General features: G+C 37.9%; 1 protein-coding gene and 1 long non-coding RNA gene across 6 annotated transcripts in view; one reads left to right on the top strand and one right to left on the bottom strand.

Moving 5' to 3' along the window:
• Nucleotides 1-3,062: 3,062 nt before the first annotated feature.
• KCNT2 (potassium sodium-activated channel subfamily T member 2) overlaps nt 3,063-20,586 on the bottom strand; it is a 146,613-nt gene continuing 129,089 nt past the window's right edge. For 3 of the 4 annotated variants that reach the window (XM_063344061.1, XM_063344058.1, XM_063344060.1), the window contains 4 exons: nt 20,037-20,165; nt 13,266-13,566; nt 10,775-10,859; nt 3,068-8,277 (listed from right to left, as the gene is read on the bottom strand). In XM_063344061.1, the coding sequence (XP_063200131.1) occupies nt 8,166-8,277; nt 10,775-10,859; nt 13,266-13,566; nt 20,037-20,165 (627 nt within the window). In that variant the 3' untranslated portion in view covers nt 3,068-8,165. Of the gene's footprint in view, nt 8,278-10,774; nt 10,860-13,265; nt 13,567-20,036; nt 20,166-20,586 lie in introns of all 4 variants that reach the window. The other variant, XR_010072268.1, reaches the window with a different exon arrangement.
• LOC134519634 (uncharacterized) overlaps nt 19,626-20,586 on the top strand; it is a 115,967-nt gene continuing 115,006 nt past the window's right edge. For both annotated transcript variants that reach the window (XR_010072270.1, XR_010072269.1), the window contains exon 1: nt 19,626-19,925. This is a non-coding gene — a long non-coding RNA (uncharacterized LOC134519634). The remainder of the gene's footprint in view (nt 19,926-20,586) is intronic.

Raw genomic sequence — 20,586 nt, 5'->3', positions numbered from 1 at the left:
TCTTTTCTCTATGCCATCTTCTAAATCAAGGTTATGTTACACTAATATGCCAGCAATAGCTTAGCTCGTCTGCCCTGGGATAGAGTAAGGATTAGACTGTACTTTTCATCCCTACAACTGAGCTGCCCCTGAGCAGCCTGGTCTGAGCTCACAGGTGTCCCTGCTTTGAGCAGGGGTCTGGGGACCTCTTGAGCTTCCTTTCAAACAGCATTATCCTGTGATCCTACAACTGTATGACATGATATGATTATAGGAACCTATCTAAAGCATGCTGAGATTCTGGGTGATTGCAGTGGCATTCAGACAAGACCCAAGACGCACGCCAGTAATAGTAATTCTTACTGAGAAAGGACTTGCTTCAGAATGCTGCATACTAGAGCTGACAATATTTGCTGATGCAAATTTTCCAATTCAGTCAAAAAAGAGTGCTTACTTGGAGAAGTTTACTGTGTTTTGAGTGTGTCAAATTGATAGGCATATTATGACTATGCAGTTAGAATAATGTGGGCTCTAACAAAGACGGAGGAGACTGGCACCAGAAAGAGAGAACAAGGCATTAAATACTGTTTTGTTTCTGCAATGTGTCCTAAGCCCTTTCAAAACATCTTTCTGTCCCCAGAACAATAAAGACTTTAAAAAGTGAGTGAGATTGGATTCTACATTAGTCATGGTACAAAAGCACTTGAAATTCATGTTTATATTGTTGTGCTTTGGGGAAATCTTTAAATTTTATTTTGCAAATGAAATAAGTGTGCCCCGTGTAAGACATGATGCTGGTTCTTGAAGGCTGGCTGCAGCCACAGGCAAGTCTTCTGACTGGGGGGATTTATAAACAGTCATGGCAGAGGTTTTGGTCCCTGTGAGAGAGGTTTGAGATGCATAGTCCTCTCTTCTCAGGAACCATCTTTTTTCAAGGAAGTCTTACTTACATCAGCAGCACTCTTACTGCTGTGGCTGGAAGGATATTGGAAAAATAACTTTTCTGCATCAGGTTCCTGCATTCAGGTTAGACTAATCTCAGGAAATACAAACTCAAGACAATTACCAAATTCCAGTTCTGATATTGCCTGGTAAAAATGTAATATGTTTTGCATCCAGAAATAATTTAAAGCTATGTCTGAAAAAGCTGGCCAATAATTGGATTTTGTTATTGCCTTTATGGTTGCTAGCATGTTGTTTACTGCTCTGCTTGTCAGTATGCAGAACAAAAAGAAGCTGTATTTTAGCTTGATCTTTATTTTAGGGACTTCTGTATTTTAGAAGCTGCTGGAGAAGGGTATAAAAATTAGTTTTATCTGACTTAGAATGACCATTTGTATTGTTCAATGTATAGAGGTATTCCCTTCAGCTATCCCCTATTCAGTGCAGTTTTGTTTTTTTTAATGGAGGTATTTGTTCAAAGTATATCAGAAAAAAATACCAGTGTAGTCCGATTAAGAAGTAATCTCTTGCCTCAGTTATTATATTTTTCTGCACTTGTAATTGTGCTTGTTTCCCGAACATTTGCTTAACATTTTCAGATGGCCAGAGAGCTCTTCTTATGTTGCAATATATTGCTTTTCCTTCTAGACATAAGAATAAATTACTCGAAGAGGTCAGCCTGAAAACTGAAGTTGCTTGATACAGAGTAGTACTTTATATGCCACAATCCCTGCAAGAGGACAGCAAAAGTGTAGCCGTTGTCACATATGCTGAAGGCTTGTGGATTATTTGAACTCTTCAGTAACTGGTTCCATTTAATAAAAAAAAGCTTATAGTTAGCTTATCACAGTTGATTGATCTTCAACTATTTTGAACTCTTATTTTAAACAAATTTGCAAATTCCTTAAATGCTTTTAGAAAATATTTATTGCTTCTACCATAATGTGATGGTGGCTGCGGAAAAGGTACCGGTACCTCTTTGGATGGCGATGATGAAATTGTACTAGGGGTGGAAGTTGTGGATTATATATAAATCTTGTAGCTGCAGTATTGTTGCCAGTAACTGTTTTAAAGAAGTCAAATCTGTAACAAGAGGGAAGGTAAATAAAGCATCGGTGTATGTTTCTAGCCATCATTTGTACCTTGATCTAGTCTTTTCATTCTTTTTAAAGCCAGTAATGAGGAAGTTCCGTATGGTGTTCTAAGGACTTTCCTGCAGAAACAAGCCCTGTAATCAACAAGTCAACAGTAATCAAGTTACAGGTTATTCAGTAACTACTGAAGATAAGGTAGTGGAGGCTTCACAACTCAATCTGAAGCAAAGTACAGAAGCAGTAGAATTGATGGCATTCACAGAGACTTGCCAGCTCTCCAAAGACTATAACTAGACCAATTCTGTGTTTTGCATTTGGAGTCTGCTACAGTACTGGATGGTTATGGAAGCAGTGAGGGTTTATAACTTCTAATGGGAGTAAATACTGAACTGTTAGAAGCTATACAATTGCCAAAGAAACTAGCTATTGTTAATCGTCCAGCCCATCCTGGTGAAAAGACAAAAGAAGAAAGAAACAGGAAACGATCTAGAGAAGTTTTACTATGATTAGTAATTGGTAGTGTGGGTGGTGGCGATTAGTCAAATCATGCTGTACTAGCTTTAAAATTATAAAAGCCCTAGGTAGAACCACATTTGGGGTGCCCCAACTTGGCTGGGACATCTCATGCACATGAGTAAGTATTTACTCTTTTAATTCTGTACCTTGCATCCCAGCCTCTCTCCTTGCTTGGTAGGGCCAGTTGTGAATTTTTGTAACAGTATACAGTCTAAATTTTGTAGAACATATAGAAAACTTTAGCTCATAAAGAAATCAAATGCTTGTTTTTAACTTTCTGAAGCAGAAATATTTTCCCTTTTAAGCTTCTTGAGAGGATGTGCAAGTTTATGCTTGTGTTGAATTACCTTTACTGACAACATTCTTGCATTAGTAGTGTAGGCAATAATGAAGTATATAACAAAATCATCATTAATGTTTTGGATTAACTTCAGAAGATGACCATAACCAGTTTTGGTCATCTCTTGTAAATTAATATGAATTAATAACTCTTTTCCTGTCTCCCTGAAATGCATATTCTGCATCAAGCACAAAGAACGGTGGCTGAAAATTTAAGTGCAGGTCTTAGACATTTATTCAATGTATGTCTGTTTCAAAATGAGGTGGTCTGTTTCTAATATAATATCAAGAATATGCAACAATATTTTATGCAATTGCTTTATTTATAAATTTGCATTTATATCACTGCCTTAAAAAAGTATTTTTTATAACCTTGTACAACTTGATGTCACTAACAGTGATGATTGTTTATATTCCTTTCCAGATTGTAATGACTGATTTCATAGAATGGTTCGGGTTGGAAGGGATCTTGAAGATCATCTAGTTCCAACTCCCCTGCCATGGGCAGGGACACCTCCCACCAGACCAGGTTACTCAAAGCCTCATCCAACCTGGCCTTGAACATTTCCACGAATGGAGCATCCACAACTTCTCAGGGCAGCCAGTTACAGTGTCTCACCACCCTCACAGTAAAGAATTTATTACTAATATCTAATCTAAATCTCCCCTCTTTCAGTTTAAAACCGTTACCCTTCATCCTATCCCTACACTCCGTTATAGAGAGTCCCTCCCCATTTTTCCTGTAGGCCCCCTTTAGGTACTGGTAGGCTGCTATAAGGTCTCCCCAGAGCCTTCTCTTCTCCAGGCTGATGAAACCCAACTCTCTCAGCCTGTCCTTATAGCAGAGGTGCTCCAGACCTCTGATCCAGCCTCCTCATGGCCCTCCTCTGGACCCATTCCAACAGGTCCATGTCCTTCTTGTGCTGAGGATGCCAGAACTGGACGCAGTACTCCAGGTGGGGTATCACCAGAGCCGGGTAGAAGGGCAGAATAACTTCCCTCGACCTGCTGGCCGTGCTTTTTTAGATGCAGCCTAGGATGCGGCTGGCTTTCATTGCTGGTTCATGTTGAGCTTCTCATCCACCAACACCCGCAAGTCCTTCTCCTCAGGGCTGCTGTCAAGCCATTCTCTGCCCCGCCTGTATTTGTGCCTGGGATTGCCCTGACCCACGTGCAGGACCTTATACTTGGCCTTGTTGAACTTCATGACATTCGCACGGGGCCCACCTCTCCAGCCTGTCCAGGTCCCTCTGGATGGCATCCCTTCCCTCCAGTGTGTCGACCGTGCCACAACAGCTTGGTGTCATCAGCAAACTTGCTGAGGGTGCACTCGATCTCACTGTCCATGTTGCTGAAAAGATGTTAAACAGTGCTGGCCCCAGTACTGACCCCTGAGGAACTCCAGATATCAAGTGTGATTCAATGCAGCAAAACCTCATGCATCACTGCTCCAGAATTACAGAAGGGTTGCTGTCAGCCCTACCTGCCCAGGAACTACAGAATTTTGCGTTACTTCTGGTGCACTTGATGTAATTTCCATTTTCCTCTACTGCTGAAGCCTGAAATCTATTTGTTCTTTAGCGATTTACTGGTTCATTGGTAAAAAAAGATGTATAAGAAATATTCAGTAATATATATATTTGTACGCTTTAAAGTCAGTAAAGAGTAGCTGAGGTGGGAAGCTGTTTGTGGGAGGGGAAAAACTTATGCTGGGAAATAACTGTCCTTTTAATTTCGAAGTCAAAAATGTAACGAAAACTTCACTAACTCATTCAGCCGCAGGTTTTAAAAACTCAAACTGTATGCTTTTTACTTCATAAGTGAATTAATGTGTGTTCGGAAATTGGAAAGAAATAGTTAAGGAAACACACTGCATTCCACTGAAACACTTTTTGTGACTTTTTATTGCAGACTAGGTAACAGTTTTCATAGGTAGGTGTCGCTTCGCTGGAGAATTCCCTTGTGAGAATGAAGTAATTATTATCTGCTATCGCTTTCTTCACCGGGATTGTGACTTTGGGTACCAAATTGCTTGGTATGTGTTAAGGTGGTGTTGAGGAAGATGGGCATCTTTGAGTTAGGAGGAAAAAAAAATACATACAGTTAAGCACAGATTGAAACCATCCTTTTTTTTTTGATTGAGAGAAAGTAATACAGGTTTTCTGGCCATTTGACCTTTGACAACTGGTTTAGGATTAAATTTCTTGGTTATGTTGGTGATCATAGCTCTAAATTTCTATCTACTGAGTGAACTATGATGAGACAAAACAGTCATTTGAACCTGCTGACTGTAGAACTTCAGCATTCCTTCTCCGGCACCGAGCCTAGCAATTACTGTTCCTCAAGCTGGGCTCCAGTCCAGCTGGACTTGTATTATGTTTCTGATAACCATGATGAGAAGAAAGCATGATAACATAAGATTGCCTGTAGGATGACCATTAAAGAATCGCCTTCCCAGCCATTGAAGGAATGTGCGTACTGTCTCATTCAGAGTTAATGTAGAGGTGCTTAGGATAGTTCTTGGAAGGCCTCAGTCTCACTACAATGGTGTATACCTGTGAAGATATGCCAGAGAAAGCAAAGCTGTTCTGCTTTCAACATGAAAGGCAGTATATTTTGAATAACATAACTTTGTGGAATATTATTAATGGGTTATTAGAACTTGTTTCATAAGGAGCTGTTGTTAGTTTTTATTACCTTGCTTATCTTCCAGCAGATTTTGAAGAGAACCAATTATTTCATTTGGAAAGATTGCCTTTCGTTCATTTTAGAGATTGTAAGTATCTCCAGCTGTCTTTGTGCTTGCTTTAGCAGATCTTCTGGGGCTAATGAGCAACTGGAAATTCATTAAGCCTGGAGATATATCAGGTCACATTAGATGCTACTATTCAACTCCAGCTGAGTAGCAATTCTGCTGAGCTGGGGGCGGGGGGAAATGGATACACCTGACTGCTTGTTTCTTCCGCTTTATAGGCTGTTAAATGCAAGGCATCATATCCCAGCCGTGGATCCTTGTGGCAGACAGTCCTTAGATCTGTGGTGGGTTCTATAGGCAGGGTACAGGGAAAGCCTGTGAACAGTGTGTGAATGACACTGAAAGCAGAGTATCTAGTTGCCAGCTGAAGGGCAGGCATGTTTCTGGAACCCTGTCTGCATAGTTGAGACTCTGTTAGAAAGGCCTTCAGTATGAAACAAAGGATCCTTGTATTTTTTTTTTAAAATACTCAGCTGGAATACAGTCTTCTCACCAAAGGCATTAAAAATAGGAAGTTATTCACACTGCGCATGTGATCTCTTCTGGAGTAACGTCTGTGACAGGTCTTGGACAAGATCCTGTACCATATACTGTTTTTTAAAGAACTGTAGACTTCAGTCTGTGCAGCTATTTCAGTTGTTTCTTTTCTCCACAGTGTCCAGAGGGAACATCTGAAATGCTTTGTCTTTGCCTGTGAATAATTTCATAAATGAGTAGTGTGTGTGGAAAAATAATGGACTCTGTGCAGAGTAACCGAAACCCTTCTGAACCATGATGCTACTTTAATATGTCAGTATTAAAAAATTGCTGAGAAACCCTGCTTTCCAGTTATCCTTTTTTCTTTTGAAACTGGTACTCTGGGTCTTCTGATAGCTTCAGTCCACTGAAAGTCCTCTTTGTTTTTTTTTATGAATGATTAGGTTTTTCTGACTTAATATGGAACAGATTAATTAATTTTGGAAGAATTAAGAGGAAGGGAGGGAACAATAGCAGATTTGCTCTCATTCCTAATGTGAATGTGACCTGATTTCAACATCCTTACAATGCTGATAAGCATACTCACATCCATGAGTTGTTCACTGGGCAACTTGCTATTTTATTTTTCAGAAATAAATTATAGTTGTTCTACCAAATAATGTAGAAGAGAATGTAAACAATTTTGACTGAATTTTTGTACGCGTAGGACATGAAGAGAATTCAAAGAAGAATCATTTTTTCCATTGTAGACTACCTGCCGAATTTCTTGTACCAATTCTATATAGGTAATTGTAACAGTAGGGGTTTTTACCTTAAGCATGCTCTTCCCCCTTTGTGACAGAGGGCAAAGCAAGAATGTTGTTTTGGAAGATAATGTACAGGCGTGCTTAATTCTGTAGAAAGCTTGACCAACTGTGGCATTCTTGCACGTGTATACTGGAGATTCTCAAGCAGATTCATGTGTTTCATACATTAGCAGATGCTTCTTGTGTACTTAATGCCAAAACGGAATCTTCAAATCCATGATGCCTTTTCACGTAGTGGGGTACTACATTAGTTTTATGGAATGGATTATAAATTTCTTTCAGTTTCAATGCGATACATAATTTCATATGAAAATGTATCACTTTGGGATAATCTGAATGACCAGGCATGAACATAGTTTGGACAGTTGCAGTTCTGGCATATTCATGGAAATAGGAAGGACTTGGGGTATGAATCCTTCCTTAGAGGGATGCTCTCACTTTTGTATCATAATCTCTTCAGGCTTCTATTGACAAACTCATTAAGGTTAAAAGGGTTATATTTTACCTGAGCTACCAGTGTTTGCAGCATCACACAGATAGTACCTTCCCAGTTTTTGCAAATGCAGGGGGCTGCCTGTGTGAGATGACAGGGACTTTCCTCCTGGTGGGCTCCTCTGAGCTAATCTGTCAGTGGCTATGCCTCGGATCGCAACCTCTAAGGTGAGACTAGGTTGTGTCATTCAACCTGACCTGTGCAAACACAGAGAACTAACGCTCAAGTCCTGGAGGCTAAAATGGCACTGAAAATAACCTGTTCTAACATGAGTGGGTGACAGGCTGAGATTGAAAAATATTTCAAAGGCTGGATTCTTGACACACAAAGTCTTGTTGGCAGCTTTAGATATTAATAAATTTTCTACTACAAATTATGCATGGTGTCTCTACAGACGTCAGATAATCTTTACTGACGTAGGTCAGAAGCTTAGTCACTGACATTCTGTCACCTTGATAAATATGCTTAGGTGCGTCTAAGCAAAACGCATGATGGAATCTGTCACTTTTAAAATAATTTGTTCATATTGATTAAATAGCAGTAATTCTGTTAAGCTGACAAAGTTCAACTACATATTGAACAGGCCACAAGCCTGACAATCCCTTATGTCAGAGTTTCTAGACACCGTATTTCTAAATTTGGTCACTTACCCACTGCCATTTTGTTTCCAAAATCTGCATAAAATGTACCACTCAGTTTTCAAAATGGTTAGTGGAAACGACATGTGTATAAAATTGTCTCTTAATTTTGTGATGCGTTACATATCAAAGTTGCGTTTCCTCCCTGGTGTCTTGTCCCACTGTATTGCAGAAGCTGTCTTTTCGGCTTGGTGCAGTATTTGGAACATAAGCCAATGGATCAGGTCGGATCAAGTACCTATAAAAAGAAATTATAACTCTTATTAAAAAAGCTTGGCATGAGCAATGATAAAATAAGTGCATACAGCTGTAATGTTGAAAAGATCTGAGGAAGACTTAGAGCCTTATTTTGACAGTGCTTAATCTAGTTCCTGTTGGGTAACTTGGACACTTGGGTAACATCACTCACTTTAGATGCTAATAATAAAGCTTTTCACATTTTGTCTGCCTAGATATCATCTGTATGCGCTAGGCACAACTAAACCTTAATTTTGACTGACAGCTCCTTTGCCAGTATCTCTGTATTGCTTTATGCATCTCCTTTATTCATTATGCCTTAGAGAAGGGACAAGCAGTCCACAGAGTAATTTCTAGAAGAATTTTATGAGAAAACAACAAGATAATTCTTGTCACTGTGCTCAATAAATAAAAAGGATGATGTTGATAACCTCGGTGTAGGCTGACAGTCTGGAGATGGACACTTTTTCTGAGAACTTCTAGTAGATCTCAATACTTGAGGAAAATGCCTCATGAGTTTGAATCTAAGTTTGAGATGTTTTAAATTATTGCTTTTCTTAGGATAAAGATGGAAGAGCTTCCTGTTAATTTGCAAGTGTAAATTCTGCACTGTTTGGTCAGCTGTCTCAAATGACAAACTATTTGATCTGGGACAGCTTTTGGCTCTGACGCAGGAGCAGCTTTGTGCTGCTGCAGATCCAACATTTCAGTGCTTTCCAAAGCCACTGCGCTTCTAAATAGAGGACAGACAGCTAGATTCAGTCCCAATATCTTAAACTTGTCAAAAGATGAGCCGTACGGTTGAAGCCAGTGTAAATGTTATTTCAAATACTGGTTTTGACTTTTTTTTTTTTTTTGCAAAGAAAGAAAAATTAAATGTGAAAGAATCCTTTCTCTCATATCCTTGGAAAACTTGATGCCACATATCTGTCCATCTCCTCCTCATCAACCAAATGAAAATGCTTAAATATCCAAATAGAGATCTTGTGCATGCCGTGTGGTACTTGTAAAGATTTGCTGTATTACTTTGCAGTGACCCTGAAGAAAGTTTCTGTTTTTACAGGCCATGAACTCCTACCATTCAGCATAATGAGTATGTTTTGCCCCAGACTTACTTAAAACACTGAAGAAAAAAAAAAAACCCTGAAAAATTCTTCAACAAAATGCAAAATGGAAAATCCTGATTAACTGAACTAACATGTTGTGTAAGTGCATGAGCAATCACTGCCGTGTTTCCCGCAGAACTGCTGTATCTGTTTTCAGCTCACCTAGTAACAGACTGTCTGTGGTTCCTCAAAGAACGGGCTCGTGGCTCTGCGGGGTACGGGCTTTATGGTGGATACCCAGGAGAATTGCCCGATCTCCATGATTTAGAAACACCACCTGCCTCTGCTACTTTGTTAAAGTTTCTCCTTCTGTCAGGGCTAAAATAGAATAGCAGTGTTTCCTCACTCTCATAGCCTGAACTTATTTCTGTAAGAAAAGAGTGGACTTAATTATGGGATTAAGAAATGTACTCCTACTGCTTCCATCTAAATTGTTTTCTCATAGTATCTATTTGTTTAAAGTCAGACTTATTACCCTTTATTTATAACATTTGGTATTTTTGTTTATTCCACAGCAACTTATTTGTTTTGCTGATCCAGCCAATGAAACTGAGGAGTAGTGGAAGTCTGCTCTGTTCTGTTCATAAAATCCAAATGAAGCGTGCTTAAACACATGAAAAAAATCTTACTTTTACTGCTTGATTTATTTTTTTCTTTTTAGGAATAAGTTTTCTTAGATTTTGGGGGAAATTCAGGTCTCTCTGTGTTGCTTAACACAGCAATCATGTCAGACTTCAGAATGAGAAAATGCCCGATAATTACCTAAAATCCTCGACTTTCAAAACTTTCTTGGTAGTTCAAATCTGTGTTTGTTTTTTTCTCTTGGTTTTTTTTTCCCATGTAGTATGCAAAATTCCTGGTAAGCAAGTGAAAAAATTTCCTCTGCTAAGGTCCTACCATTTGTATTCAAATTATCTTAAGCACGAATACCGTGCGATATTCAGGGGAAGACTGCTGTTTACTTTAAAGATCTTTGGATCCCTGTAATAAAACCCCATTTGAAGAAAACACTGATTTTTGAAGGGTTGATCTTTCTATTAAGACTTTGTAGCTAACTTATAAATAAGAATGAGAATATTAATTTTGTGAAGCCATCCAGCAGCTTTGGTTAGATTATTTTGTAAATGTACAGAGTAAAAGGAGGATGAGAGAACACGGAGGTAAGAGCATTACTAACATATGTATTATGTATTTATATGTGCATTTTAACTATATACATATATATGTATAATAAGGTGTCTATTTAAATAAAAGTCTCCATATTTTATTTTTTGCAGATGCATGGGAAAGTTTGGGGTTCTTTTCCAGCAGAAAGATAATAAAATAAATTCAGGCAGAAAGGTTTGCAGGTCTTGTGATTATTTTTTTTTTTTCTGGTGTGCTTTAACTTACACTATATCATTCAGCTCTAGTCTTGTATCTGGAGAAGGATTGATCAGGATGTAAGAAAGAGTGTTCTGATGGTCGTTCATTGCATCTAGAGAACAAAAAAACCCCAAATTAGTTACATTCACAAATAAATCATGAAAACTATGATATCTGACAAAGTAATTTGATGAAAGATCATCTTTGGTTCATAGACCTGTCAAAAAGTGTCTGGTGTCACAGTGATTTCGAATAACTTCAGCAACTTCTTTTCATCTGCACTTGAATTGGAGCTATCTGTCATAAAATCTTTTGAGTTATCTTCTCTCAAAATAGCCTGTTTTCTTTCTGAATGTCCTAAAAATGTTCTGTTGCATCTTTTTCAGTCATAGCAATTCTAAATGCAACCCAGTTTTAGCGTAATTTACCAATCTGTTATGCGGCTTATGTTAGTGTGTAGGAAGTAGGAACTTCAGTCCTCAGTTGGCGTTGAGGTCAAGCGATAAGCAAGTTTCAGTGCAGGTGAACAGCATTCTCATCCATTTCCAGTTTTGGTCAATATAAACCTTTTTTTACCCTTTCCCTATTTGTCTAGTAAGGATTTTCCTTTTATCATCTGTGCCAATGGGTTGAAATGTGAATGCTGTATAAATGGAAACTGGTGTTTATTTCTTGCATTTTTAACTATTCTTCTAATGGTATGTTACAAATGAAGGCCGTAAGAATTTTTTTCTTTTTTCTTGAAGGTTTTTGCCTAGTTGAGTCTCGCTACACTGTTACACCTGTCATTGCAGTACCTTTCAGACAGCTTTCTCTTGGTACGCTTCCTGGGATGCTGCAGTGAGACTGGTTTTACCTTAATAGGACTGAAAAGGAGAGGTCTTGCTTCGGTGTTAATTTCTCTCTTTAGTATTTTAGGGAAAATGATTTGAAATAGAACAGCCCCATTCAAGTTTCAATCCAATTCCTAAATCTTTTGTTAATGAAGTATTATTGATATAGGTAGTATTATTATAGGTAGTATTATTGATATTGATCTGGAGGTTGAAAATCACTATATTGGGAATTTTCTAGTATGTGCAATTTTTCTACGTGCTTGTATCACATATTTGCACCATCATAAGTATATTTCGATCTAGAAAAAAATTAGATAAGCTCACACAGACTCAGTATAGATGCAGTTATACAGTTAAAATGGTATTTTACGATACAGCTTATTTCGGTAAAGTGAAACTGATGCAAGGTATTGTAACTAGTTATACAAGCACCTGTACCACCATACTAACATCACACCTCTACTAGAAGCTTGCATAGGCAAAACCGTGTTGTGTCTCAGTTGGCTTAAATGAATTCACTGCTTCTTGAATTTAAATTTGGAGGTCTTGGAGGTTATTAGGTTATTAATGTAAAACGGACACCAAAGATGTGAAATCCTGGCTCTACAGATCATCCTTATACATGGAGATACATAAGCAGCTGTGATTTTTGTTTCCCGGTTTGTTGGATTTTTTGTTTCTGTTGTTCCACACACGTGCAGAGAGGTAGTACTAAGGAGCATGTTTTAACTTCTGCAGGGAGCTAACTGGCATGATTGATTCCTGCTACTGTCAAAAGATGTTTTGACCCTGCATTAAGAATGTGTGTAGTTAAAATGGACAAATAAAAACATCCATTCTGCAGGAAATACCACATTTACCTTCTGATAGTGGATATTTTAGGGATAAATCAAATTTTAAAATAATTGTGTTAAAAAATGAAGAGTAACACATTTGTAAAACAGTACATTTTGGATTCTTCAAATGAAAATTGAGTATGGGAATGCCAGTGCTAACAATTCTGAAGTAGAAAGCACTAAGCTCCAGACTGGACCTACTATGCAGACAAATAAGATGGGATCTAGAAATTCTTGGTGTTTCAAGGAAAACTAGAACCCATAGTTCTGGAGGCTTCCACACAACAGAGCCAAGGCTGTAGAAAGGCAATCCTTCCGAGCTCTTCTCAATAGCTTTAAAAAAAAAACCAAAAAACCAACCAAACAAAAAGAGCCCTCCCCCTCAACAAAGGAAAAAGCAACCCAGCATCAGCCTTGCTGAAGAAGGTCTTGATGGATAAAAATAGTATCTAAAGCCCTAGCGAAACATGCTTTATAAAATTACTTTTATGTGACACTTTGGCATTAATTTTAAAAATTGGCGCAGTTGTTCAATGACAGGGGAATGTTTATATTTTCTGCATACACATATCATATGTGCTAAATATAAATGTGACTGACACGCTCCCTTCTGAGCTTTCCATCTGAAAATAGGAATGGGTGATTATAGAACCAATTAAAAACACTTCAGCAAGTTTCTCTTTAAAAAAAAAAAACAACACAAACCCAATCAAAAAAAACCCCAACAAAACAAAACCTTTATCATAAACTTCATATTTTGTTTATGGCACCCTCAGTTCTTAAAGGTAAGTTCAGCTTGCATAATACTGATGTTTTTATTAATTTAAAGTATTACAGTAATCATACCATATCCTGCTGGAGAAAGGCCCAGATGCTTCATTCTGTTTTTCACAAGTTCAGCAAGCTCCTGTCTTTCTGACCTTCTGTAAAGGTTCATTCTCTGCTGGTTTATCTTCTCAGCTGTTTTACCGGAGTGTCTTGGTACTCTCCTGCTCAGCCGTCGGGCCCACTGCATGCTTTTTCGTCTTAACAAGGGATGATCAGACTGATCACTGGATGTTGAGTTACGATGATTATTACGATAACTAATCTGTTCTTTGATGTCTTTAGTGTCTTCCCATTCTTCCACACTGATAGAGATTTGAGACTTGAAAGAAAAATGACAAGAGAGATTAAGGACTTTAAACAATAGCAGCAGACTTTTAACACTGGGTTGAACATGTGTTTTGGTTGCCGTGGAGCTGAGGGTGTTCAGCTGTTCATATTTAGCAAGCGTTCCTGAATTGGGCATCCTTTATGAGACTTTGCTTTTTTAATGTAAAAAGCTTGTTTATGATATAAATACATTTCTCAGGTGCAAAAGCAGTTAAGTGTTATTTAGTGCCTGATTCCATTATGATTCTGAGAAGACCAACTCTAGGCTTCTGATACTGCCTTTCCTGAATCTAAGCATCCGTTCTGAATGACCTCTCTACTTTCTTCCAAGTCTACCTATTTTTAAAAATTCAAGTTCTGTAACTGCTTTTTAGATGTATGTTGTGGCTTCATTAAGTAACAGTTCAACTTCGGCTGCACTGTTTTGAGTACTCTTTTAAGACCACAGGTAGAATGTGCCTGTTACCTGTGTCTCAAGTTCCCAGGCATTTTTGACCTTCCAGCACATAGTATCTGGAATGCTTCTGTGTCTGAAAATAGGGATATACGCAGTGGCCTTCAGTGTGATTCAGGGCACCTCTTGCAAATGAGGTAATTAATTCTCACTTTAAAGCATAGTGATGTTGCTTTTTCACTCATATAGTAACAAAAAGCAGCAGACTTAAGGGCCAAAATCTGGCCCTCTGTTGCTGTGTTTCCTTAATGCCAGCCAAGTATGACCAATAGTATATGCATACAGCATTACTGATGTAGCTCAAGTGGATGGGTTACATGCGTAGTTCTAACATATACAAAAAGATCATAAGGAATATAAGAGGAAACATTTCAAAAGATAACTTCAAAGTTGTTTTAATGTCTATTTTACCTTTAACTTACTTTTAGCTTCTAGTTTCAAAACTACTTCCTTATAATCGTGAATTATTGTTGTGATCTTTTAAACTATCTTTTATTGACATTGAAATAGTGAAGCCCTTGCTGTTATCAGTGCAGTCATATTAGCAAGTTACTGGTGACTGATTTCAGTGTGTTGAGTGTTTAAAATAAACAAATGAAGTATAAACCAAAGATGACTTAAAGTGGAGCTGGCTCAGTTTGTATGACTCCCGAAAACTAGGAAGAGTTCACAATATGCAGGAAGGGATCAGTGAATAAAGCACATTTAACTGAAAAGCTATTGAGGCTCTAAAGGCCTTTTCCCGTTAATATAAAATCTGAAAGCTCTTAAAATCTCTTATCGTCATCAGTGTTGAATATAACCTTTCTTTAAGAGGCTCAGTACCCTCTTCCACACAGAATCTGTAAGGTTCCTGGAGTCCATAAAATAATATTTGATATGAGTAAGTCTGACAGTGTGAGAAACATACTAATTTTTTCCCTTTTGCAGAAACTAGATTTTATCTGCGTAAAAAAACCCCAAACTCAAGCAAACAACAAGACAATCACAGCCAGTAAATAAAAAGAATGATGAACATGCTTATGTTGTAACATTTCAAGTAAAATCAAATTTTAATATTCTAGACTAGGATTTTGCAATAAGCCTCATGCAAAGACCCACTAGTTTATTGAGGCTCTTCAGCTTAGTCGGCAACAGAAAAGTGTTTTTTTGAAAAATGACATGATTTTTGAACTTTTGTTACTGACTCAGCTGATGTTATTTTGGGTAGGGCATAAGAGAGAGCCCTGAATCCCTGTCTACAGGAACGCTATTGGATTTTTGTTATTGTTGTTTGTTATTTTAAATTGACATTTTGGTTTCGCATGTATTTTTTAGTATGGATTAAGGTAAGCAAAGTACATTCCATATGATAAGGTGCTACTTATGGACAGGAAGGGTCTATCTGGAGTGAACAAATCTTATAAACTTGAGTATAAAGGATGGTCCTGTTTTGCTTTTCTTCCTGTCTGCATTGGCCGTTTTCCTTGTCCAACTCTTGATAAAACAGCCGTCTGGATTTGCTGCCACTAGTATTGGGAAGGCAGGGACCAACCATCCTAATTACTACAGGAGGGTAAGTCAAATTTTTTAAGCCAGAGAATAATCAGGAGAGGCCAAGTAAAAGAACAAGTCTTTTGATTCTGTTAATCTGTAAATCCTTAACTTGAACTTTTGAAACACTGGGATGGGTGAGTTGAAACCATAAATGAAGGTGGAAATTAAATATTTACTTAGGTGACTATTTAGTTTTTATGGTGTCTGTTGAGAAAGGTGTGCAGAATGGTCCTTCCCTGTACGCAGGAGGAAAAAATTAAACTGTTTAAAGATAAAGCAAAACCAAAGAAACCCAAACCCTCTTTCAAAAGCAGCACAAAAATGTGCCTGCCAGTGGCAGCTGTTTAGTATATAGAAAATAAAAGCCCAGTGCAGAGTACTTCTGTGTGCCCCCCTCTGTTTTAATCAGTCTCAAAATTTCTTCAAAAATACCATCATAATTATCATTAATCTATTTTGGGGTTTAGTTGCTTTAATTTCTTTTCATTTAATTTCTGTTTTGCATAACTTGTAAACCTGCCATATGAGAAGCATAACTGATGATATGGTGTCACTACTACTATATAGAAGTAATTGATCATCATGTTTGATGAAGTGTATATATTTTTTTGTGATTCCTTAAAAAAGAAACATGGTGAAATCTCTAGAAAATACCAAGATGTGTGTTCAGACACCAAACATCAATTAGTTTCTTGGATCTTTGTTCCCTTGCCTTGCTGCTCCCTGGGAGCTAAGTGTGTAAAATATGAAACAGTTTTAATGTGCAGATTCATCTATTGTATTCTAAAGCAATTCCTTATTTTTATGTAACTGCCCGTTTTATGTTAAAAGAACTTTACTGTTCTGTATTCCAGTAGCCCTAGGAATGCTCTTCTGCTCCAACAGCTGTCTGAAGCATTGTTAAGTACAGCCACATATTCCTTTTATGATAAACTGGAAGATTTTTGTCCACTAGCATTTAAGATGTTTAGGATCAAGGCTTTTGCCAGACTGTAAAGACGATCAGTTATCTTCGGAATTCAATAGGGACAGACCCAGTAGGGATCAAATTCTATTGGGCTTTTTTGAATGTCCCAGTCTGCCAGCTTTCAGATTTTTAATAAGATTTTTGTGTTTAGAACAATGTTGCTTTAAGCTTTATTTACTCAAGGATAATCCATTGCATAGTTCCATTTCTTGTAAGGATTTCAGTCCCAGGGTTTAACCCAGTGTACCGTTTTTGGCTGTGTTCAAGTTAAATTTCTTCATAGTAGCTTGTATGGGGGTAAGTTTTGGATTTGTGATGAAAATGGTGTCGATAACCCAGGGATGTTTCAGTTGTTGCTGAGCAGTGCTTACACAGCCTCAAGGCCTTTTCTGCTTCTCTCAGTGCCCTGCTGGTGAATGGTTGGGAAGGGAACACAGCCAGGGCAGCTGACGCCTACTGTCCAAAGGGATATCCCATACCATGTGGCATGGTGTTCAGCAATACAAGCTGGAGGAAGATGAAGAAATGGGGGGACTTGCGGAGTTATGGCATTTGTCTTCCCAAGTATGTATGATGGAGCCCTGCTTTCCTGGAAATGGCTACGTGCCTGCCTGCTGATGGGAGGCAGTGAGTGAATTCCTTATCTTGCTTTGCCTGCACACCTAGCTTTTGCTTTGCCTATTAAACAGCCTTTATCTCAACCCCCGAGTTGTCTCACTTTTACCCTTCCAGTTCTCTCACCCATCCCACTGGGGTGGAGATGAGCAAGTGGCTGCGTGGTGCTTACTGCCTACCGGGCTTAAGGCACGACACCCAGAAACAGGCAGACAATAAGCAAATACTTACTTGTGGAGCCATTTCTCGAGACTGACAAAGGAAGGGGAAAAAGAAAACAAAAGACAATTTAAACAGAAGTGAATCTAAAACAACAAACATGGACTGTTTTAACAGGAACCACAGAAAATCAGCTACACAGGTAATAAGGAAGACTTCATGTCTCTTTTATTTTTTTTTTCTTTTTATGCAATGAAAACGGTTTGAGTCAGCTGCAGGTCATTGAGAGGCAGGCTAGATTTGCTAGTTATTCAGTAACTAGATCACTGAAAACTTGCTTTCGTTTTAAAGGAATTATTTTTGTCTGTCAGAGTGAAGTGAGGGCTTCTCATTTGCATAGCACAAAAAAGGAGTTGTCAAAGGAGAAATCATACATGTAGAAATATTAATATTGGCATATTTTGTTCTTGTGACTCAAGTTAATGATTAACTGACAGTTTCCAGATGTGTGCAATACAAATTAAGTTTTATATGTCTATTTGAACTCAAACTGATATACACATTGGAGGTTCTCTGAATTGGAAACCTTTGGATTATGGTTAGGAGTCCATAATTCCTGAGAAAAATAGCAATTCACGTTTCTCTAACCTTTCATTTTAAGGATCTCATCCAACAATATTTTAAAGTTGTTTCTGGCTTAATATACTGAAAAGCTAAAATGATAGCCCATGCTAATATTATTTTATTGGTGTAATTAGTTGAAAATTCCTTTAACCTCAAAAGAACTGCTTTGCAGAAAGATTACAGCTTTCAGCATCTCTGTGAAAGCTGGCAGGAAGTAACAGTAGAACTCCCCTTACCTATGGGACAATGGCGTCCAGGCTGGTTTCAGTGTCTGAATGTCTGAAGAAATTGCTTCTTTGTAAAAGATAATCAATAACTATCTTAAACTAAATCTGGGCCTGGTCTGATCAAGCACTTGAGCAGCTGCATGTGTACAGGCTCCAGAGGTTCCCAGTGTTCTGGTAAAATTGTGAGTTTAGAGTTAAGTGGCTGATGGTTCCAACCTTGTTTTCAGAAAAACATTTGAAAGACCTTTAATTTATCAGTTAAGCTTGCCTCGGAAGACTTATTTGAGTAAGTACGCTTACCCCCCAACCCCCACCAAAAAAAACGTTCATGTAGAAAAGGCAAATGTTACTCTCATAGTTAGCCCTGTCCTGTACAGATGCTGTTTGCCAGTCAGCCTCTGTGTTTGAAAGCCTGTGAACTCTTTCGTCATGTGAAAGCATGTAACTCTGACAAAAGGGTTAGGCTGATGGTTGGACTAGATGATCTGAAAGGTCCCTTCCAACCTAGGCGATTCTACGATTCTATAAAATGCAGAAAGGGAAAAAACAGGCCAGTAAAATGCACTCTTCACAGTATGTTGTATGCTCACAGTTAAACTGTTCTTGATTCTCTTTTTTGGACCTGAAGTTAAATAGCCAGCTGTGAATGTGAGAATGAAGCACTGCCATTAATTTTATCGTACTTATCCTTATTTAATGAATTCTTGGAACCTGGCATATCCTCTGTTTTGTTGAAAGCTATGACAGACTTTTTTCATATTCGCAGTAATGCTGCCTATATTATTCTCCAAGGAATTATTTTGATGGATTATATTAATGCTGCTATGTTTAAAAAAATCAGCTGACATTATTGCATTGGCTAAGCTGTAAAACCCACCTGTAGATATTTTGGTGGTCCACAGAGAGAGACAGTAGCAAACTTGGTGGAACCTTGCAAAGCTTTCTGTAACCCTTACTTTTAAATGAATCTTAACTGAATGTTTGTACTTCCTTCAAGATAAATCTTGAGGTTAAGCATTACTTGGCTTAATATTTTATAACATTATATGGAAGAGAAAAATACAAATTTTTTGTCTTGGAAATCAGTAACTATAAGTATTTCAGAAGAAAGGAGAAAGTTGTTCACTTGCATTTTAGAGCTGTATTTGAGTCACGGTTTAATGAGATGGCAGTATGAATGGTCATGTAAACAAATGGTTTATACATGACAAATAAAAGCAGCAGAAACAAAAAAAATGCATGTTAAATAGTCAGGAAAAAATATTTTTGTCTTTCTTTGTGTATATATAAAGAAATGTATACATTTGTATGGCAGACACATAAATACATATATACAAAAAATTACCACTGTTTGGCAGCTAAATTTAGAGAAATCCCACAATACTTTTAATAACATTAATTTATTCTCTTGTTGCTCATTTCTCATTAGGAATTCATGTGAATTGAATTCATGAAATGCCACTGGTTTTGAGATATACAGCTGACATTCTTGTCACACCTGATACAGGACCTGTAATGGATACTGCCATTAGTCACCGCATGCCAGTTTGGCTGAGAGGTAACTATCCTAGCCTGTCCCATCTGCGCCAGACCTGCCCCTTGTTTTCAACAAGTCACTTCTCTGTAGGTCAGCACTGGAATGAAAATCAGTATGTAGACTGGGTATTCATGAAGTCTGTGGCTGAACGTGAGCCCTGAGTTAATGTGATCGTCTACATGTCAGCAGAGAAAGACCTTCAGTGGGTTACTGGAATTCTGTGCATTTGCAGGTATGGCATTCACAATATTCTTTAAGTAACTGATTCCCATTCTTGTGAGGACCAAAGAACGTTGTATACTCTGTAACCAAATCCAAAGAAAAGTATAGTAAACTGACATACCTCAGATGTTGTAAGCTTTTGGGATTCTGTCCTATAGACTCCAATTGGAATGTCTCCTGTAGAAGAACAAAGTTTCTGATATAGTCTGGCATATGTCCTAATCCATAGATCCTCTTCTGTGATTTTCATCTGAACAAATAATAATAGGAAGGAGGACTTTTAACTCTTGAGGGTTTATCACTTATTCACTGCACTACTCTAGAAAAAATTTTAAAACCAAACACTAGCTGGTGGTGATCATATTGTAGTATTGCACCTTTGTTCCACAACAAATCTGGAGCTTCTATTGAGTTTGTAGACACTGTTTTTGTTCTCTCCCTGTTTTAGAGACATTGCAGTGCAAATACTTCAGTCTTATGAAATTACTTCTGTTCTTGTTTTAAAATTACTTAAAAACTCACATGGCATCTTTCATCCAGTGCTCATATCTGACTAAAATATAAAATAATGAATTAAATATTGACAGCAGTAAGAAACTGGTGATGGATGGACTGAAAAAAGCACAAGTTATTTTAAACGCAGCCAGGTAACTGTTCACTATACTGCTGGC

This window comes from Chroicocephalus ridibundus, chromosome 8 (genome assembly GCF_963924245.1).
Source record: "Chroicocephalus ridibundus chromosome 8, bChrRid1.1, whole genome shotgun sequence".
NCBI classification, from domain to species: Eukaryota; Metazoa; Chordata; class Aves; order Charadriiformes; family Laridae; genus Chroicocephalus; species Chroicocephalus ridibundus.
This window is presented reverse-complemented; position numbering and strand designations above follow the sequence as displayed.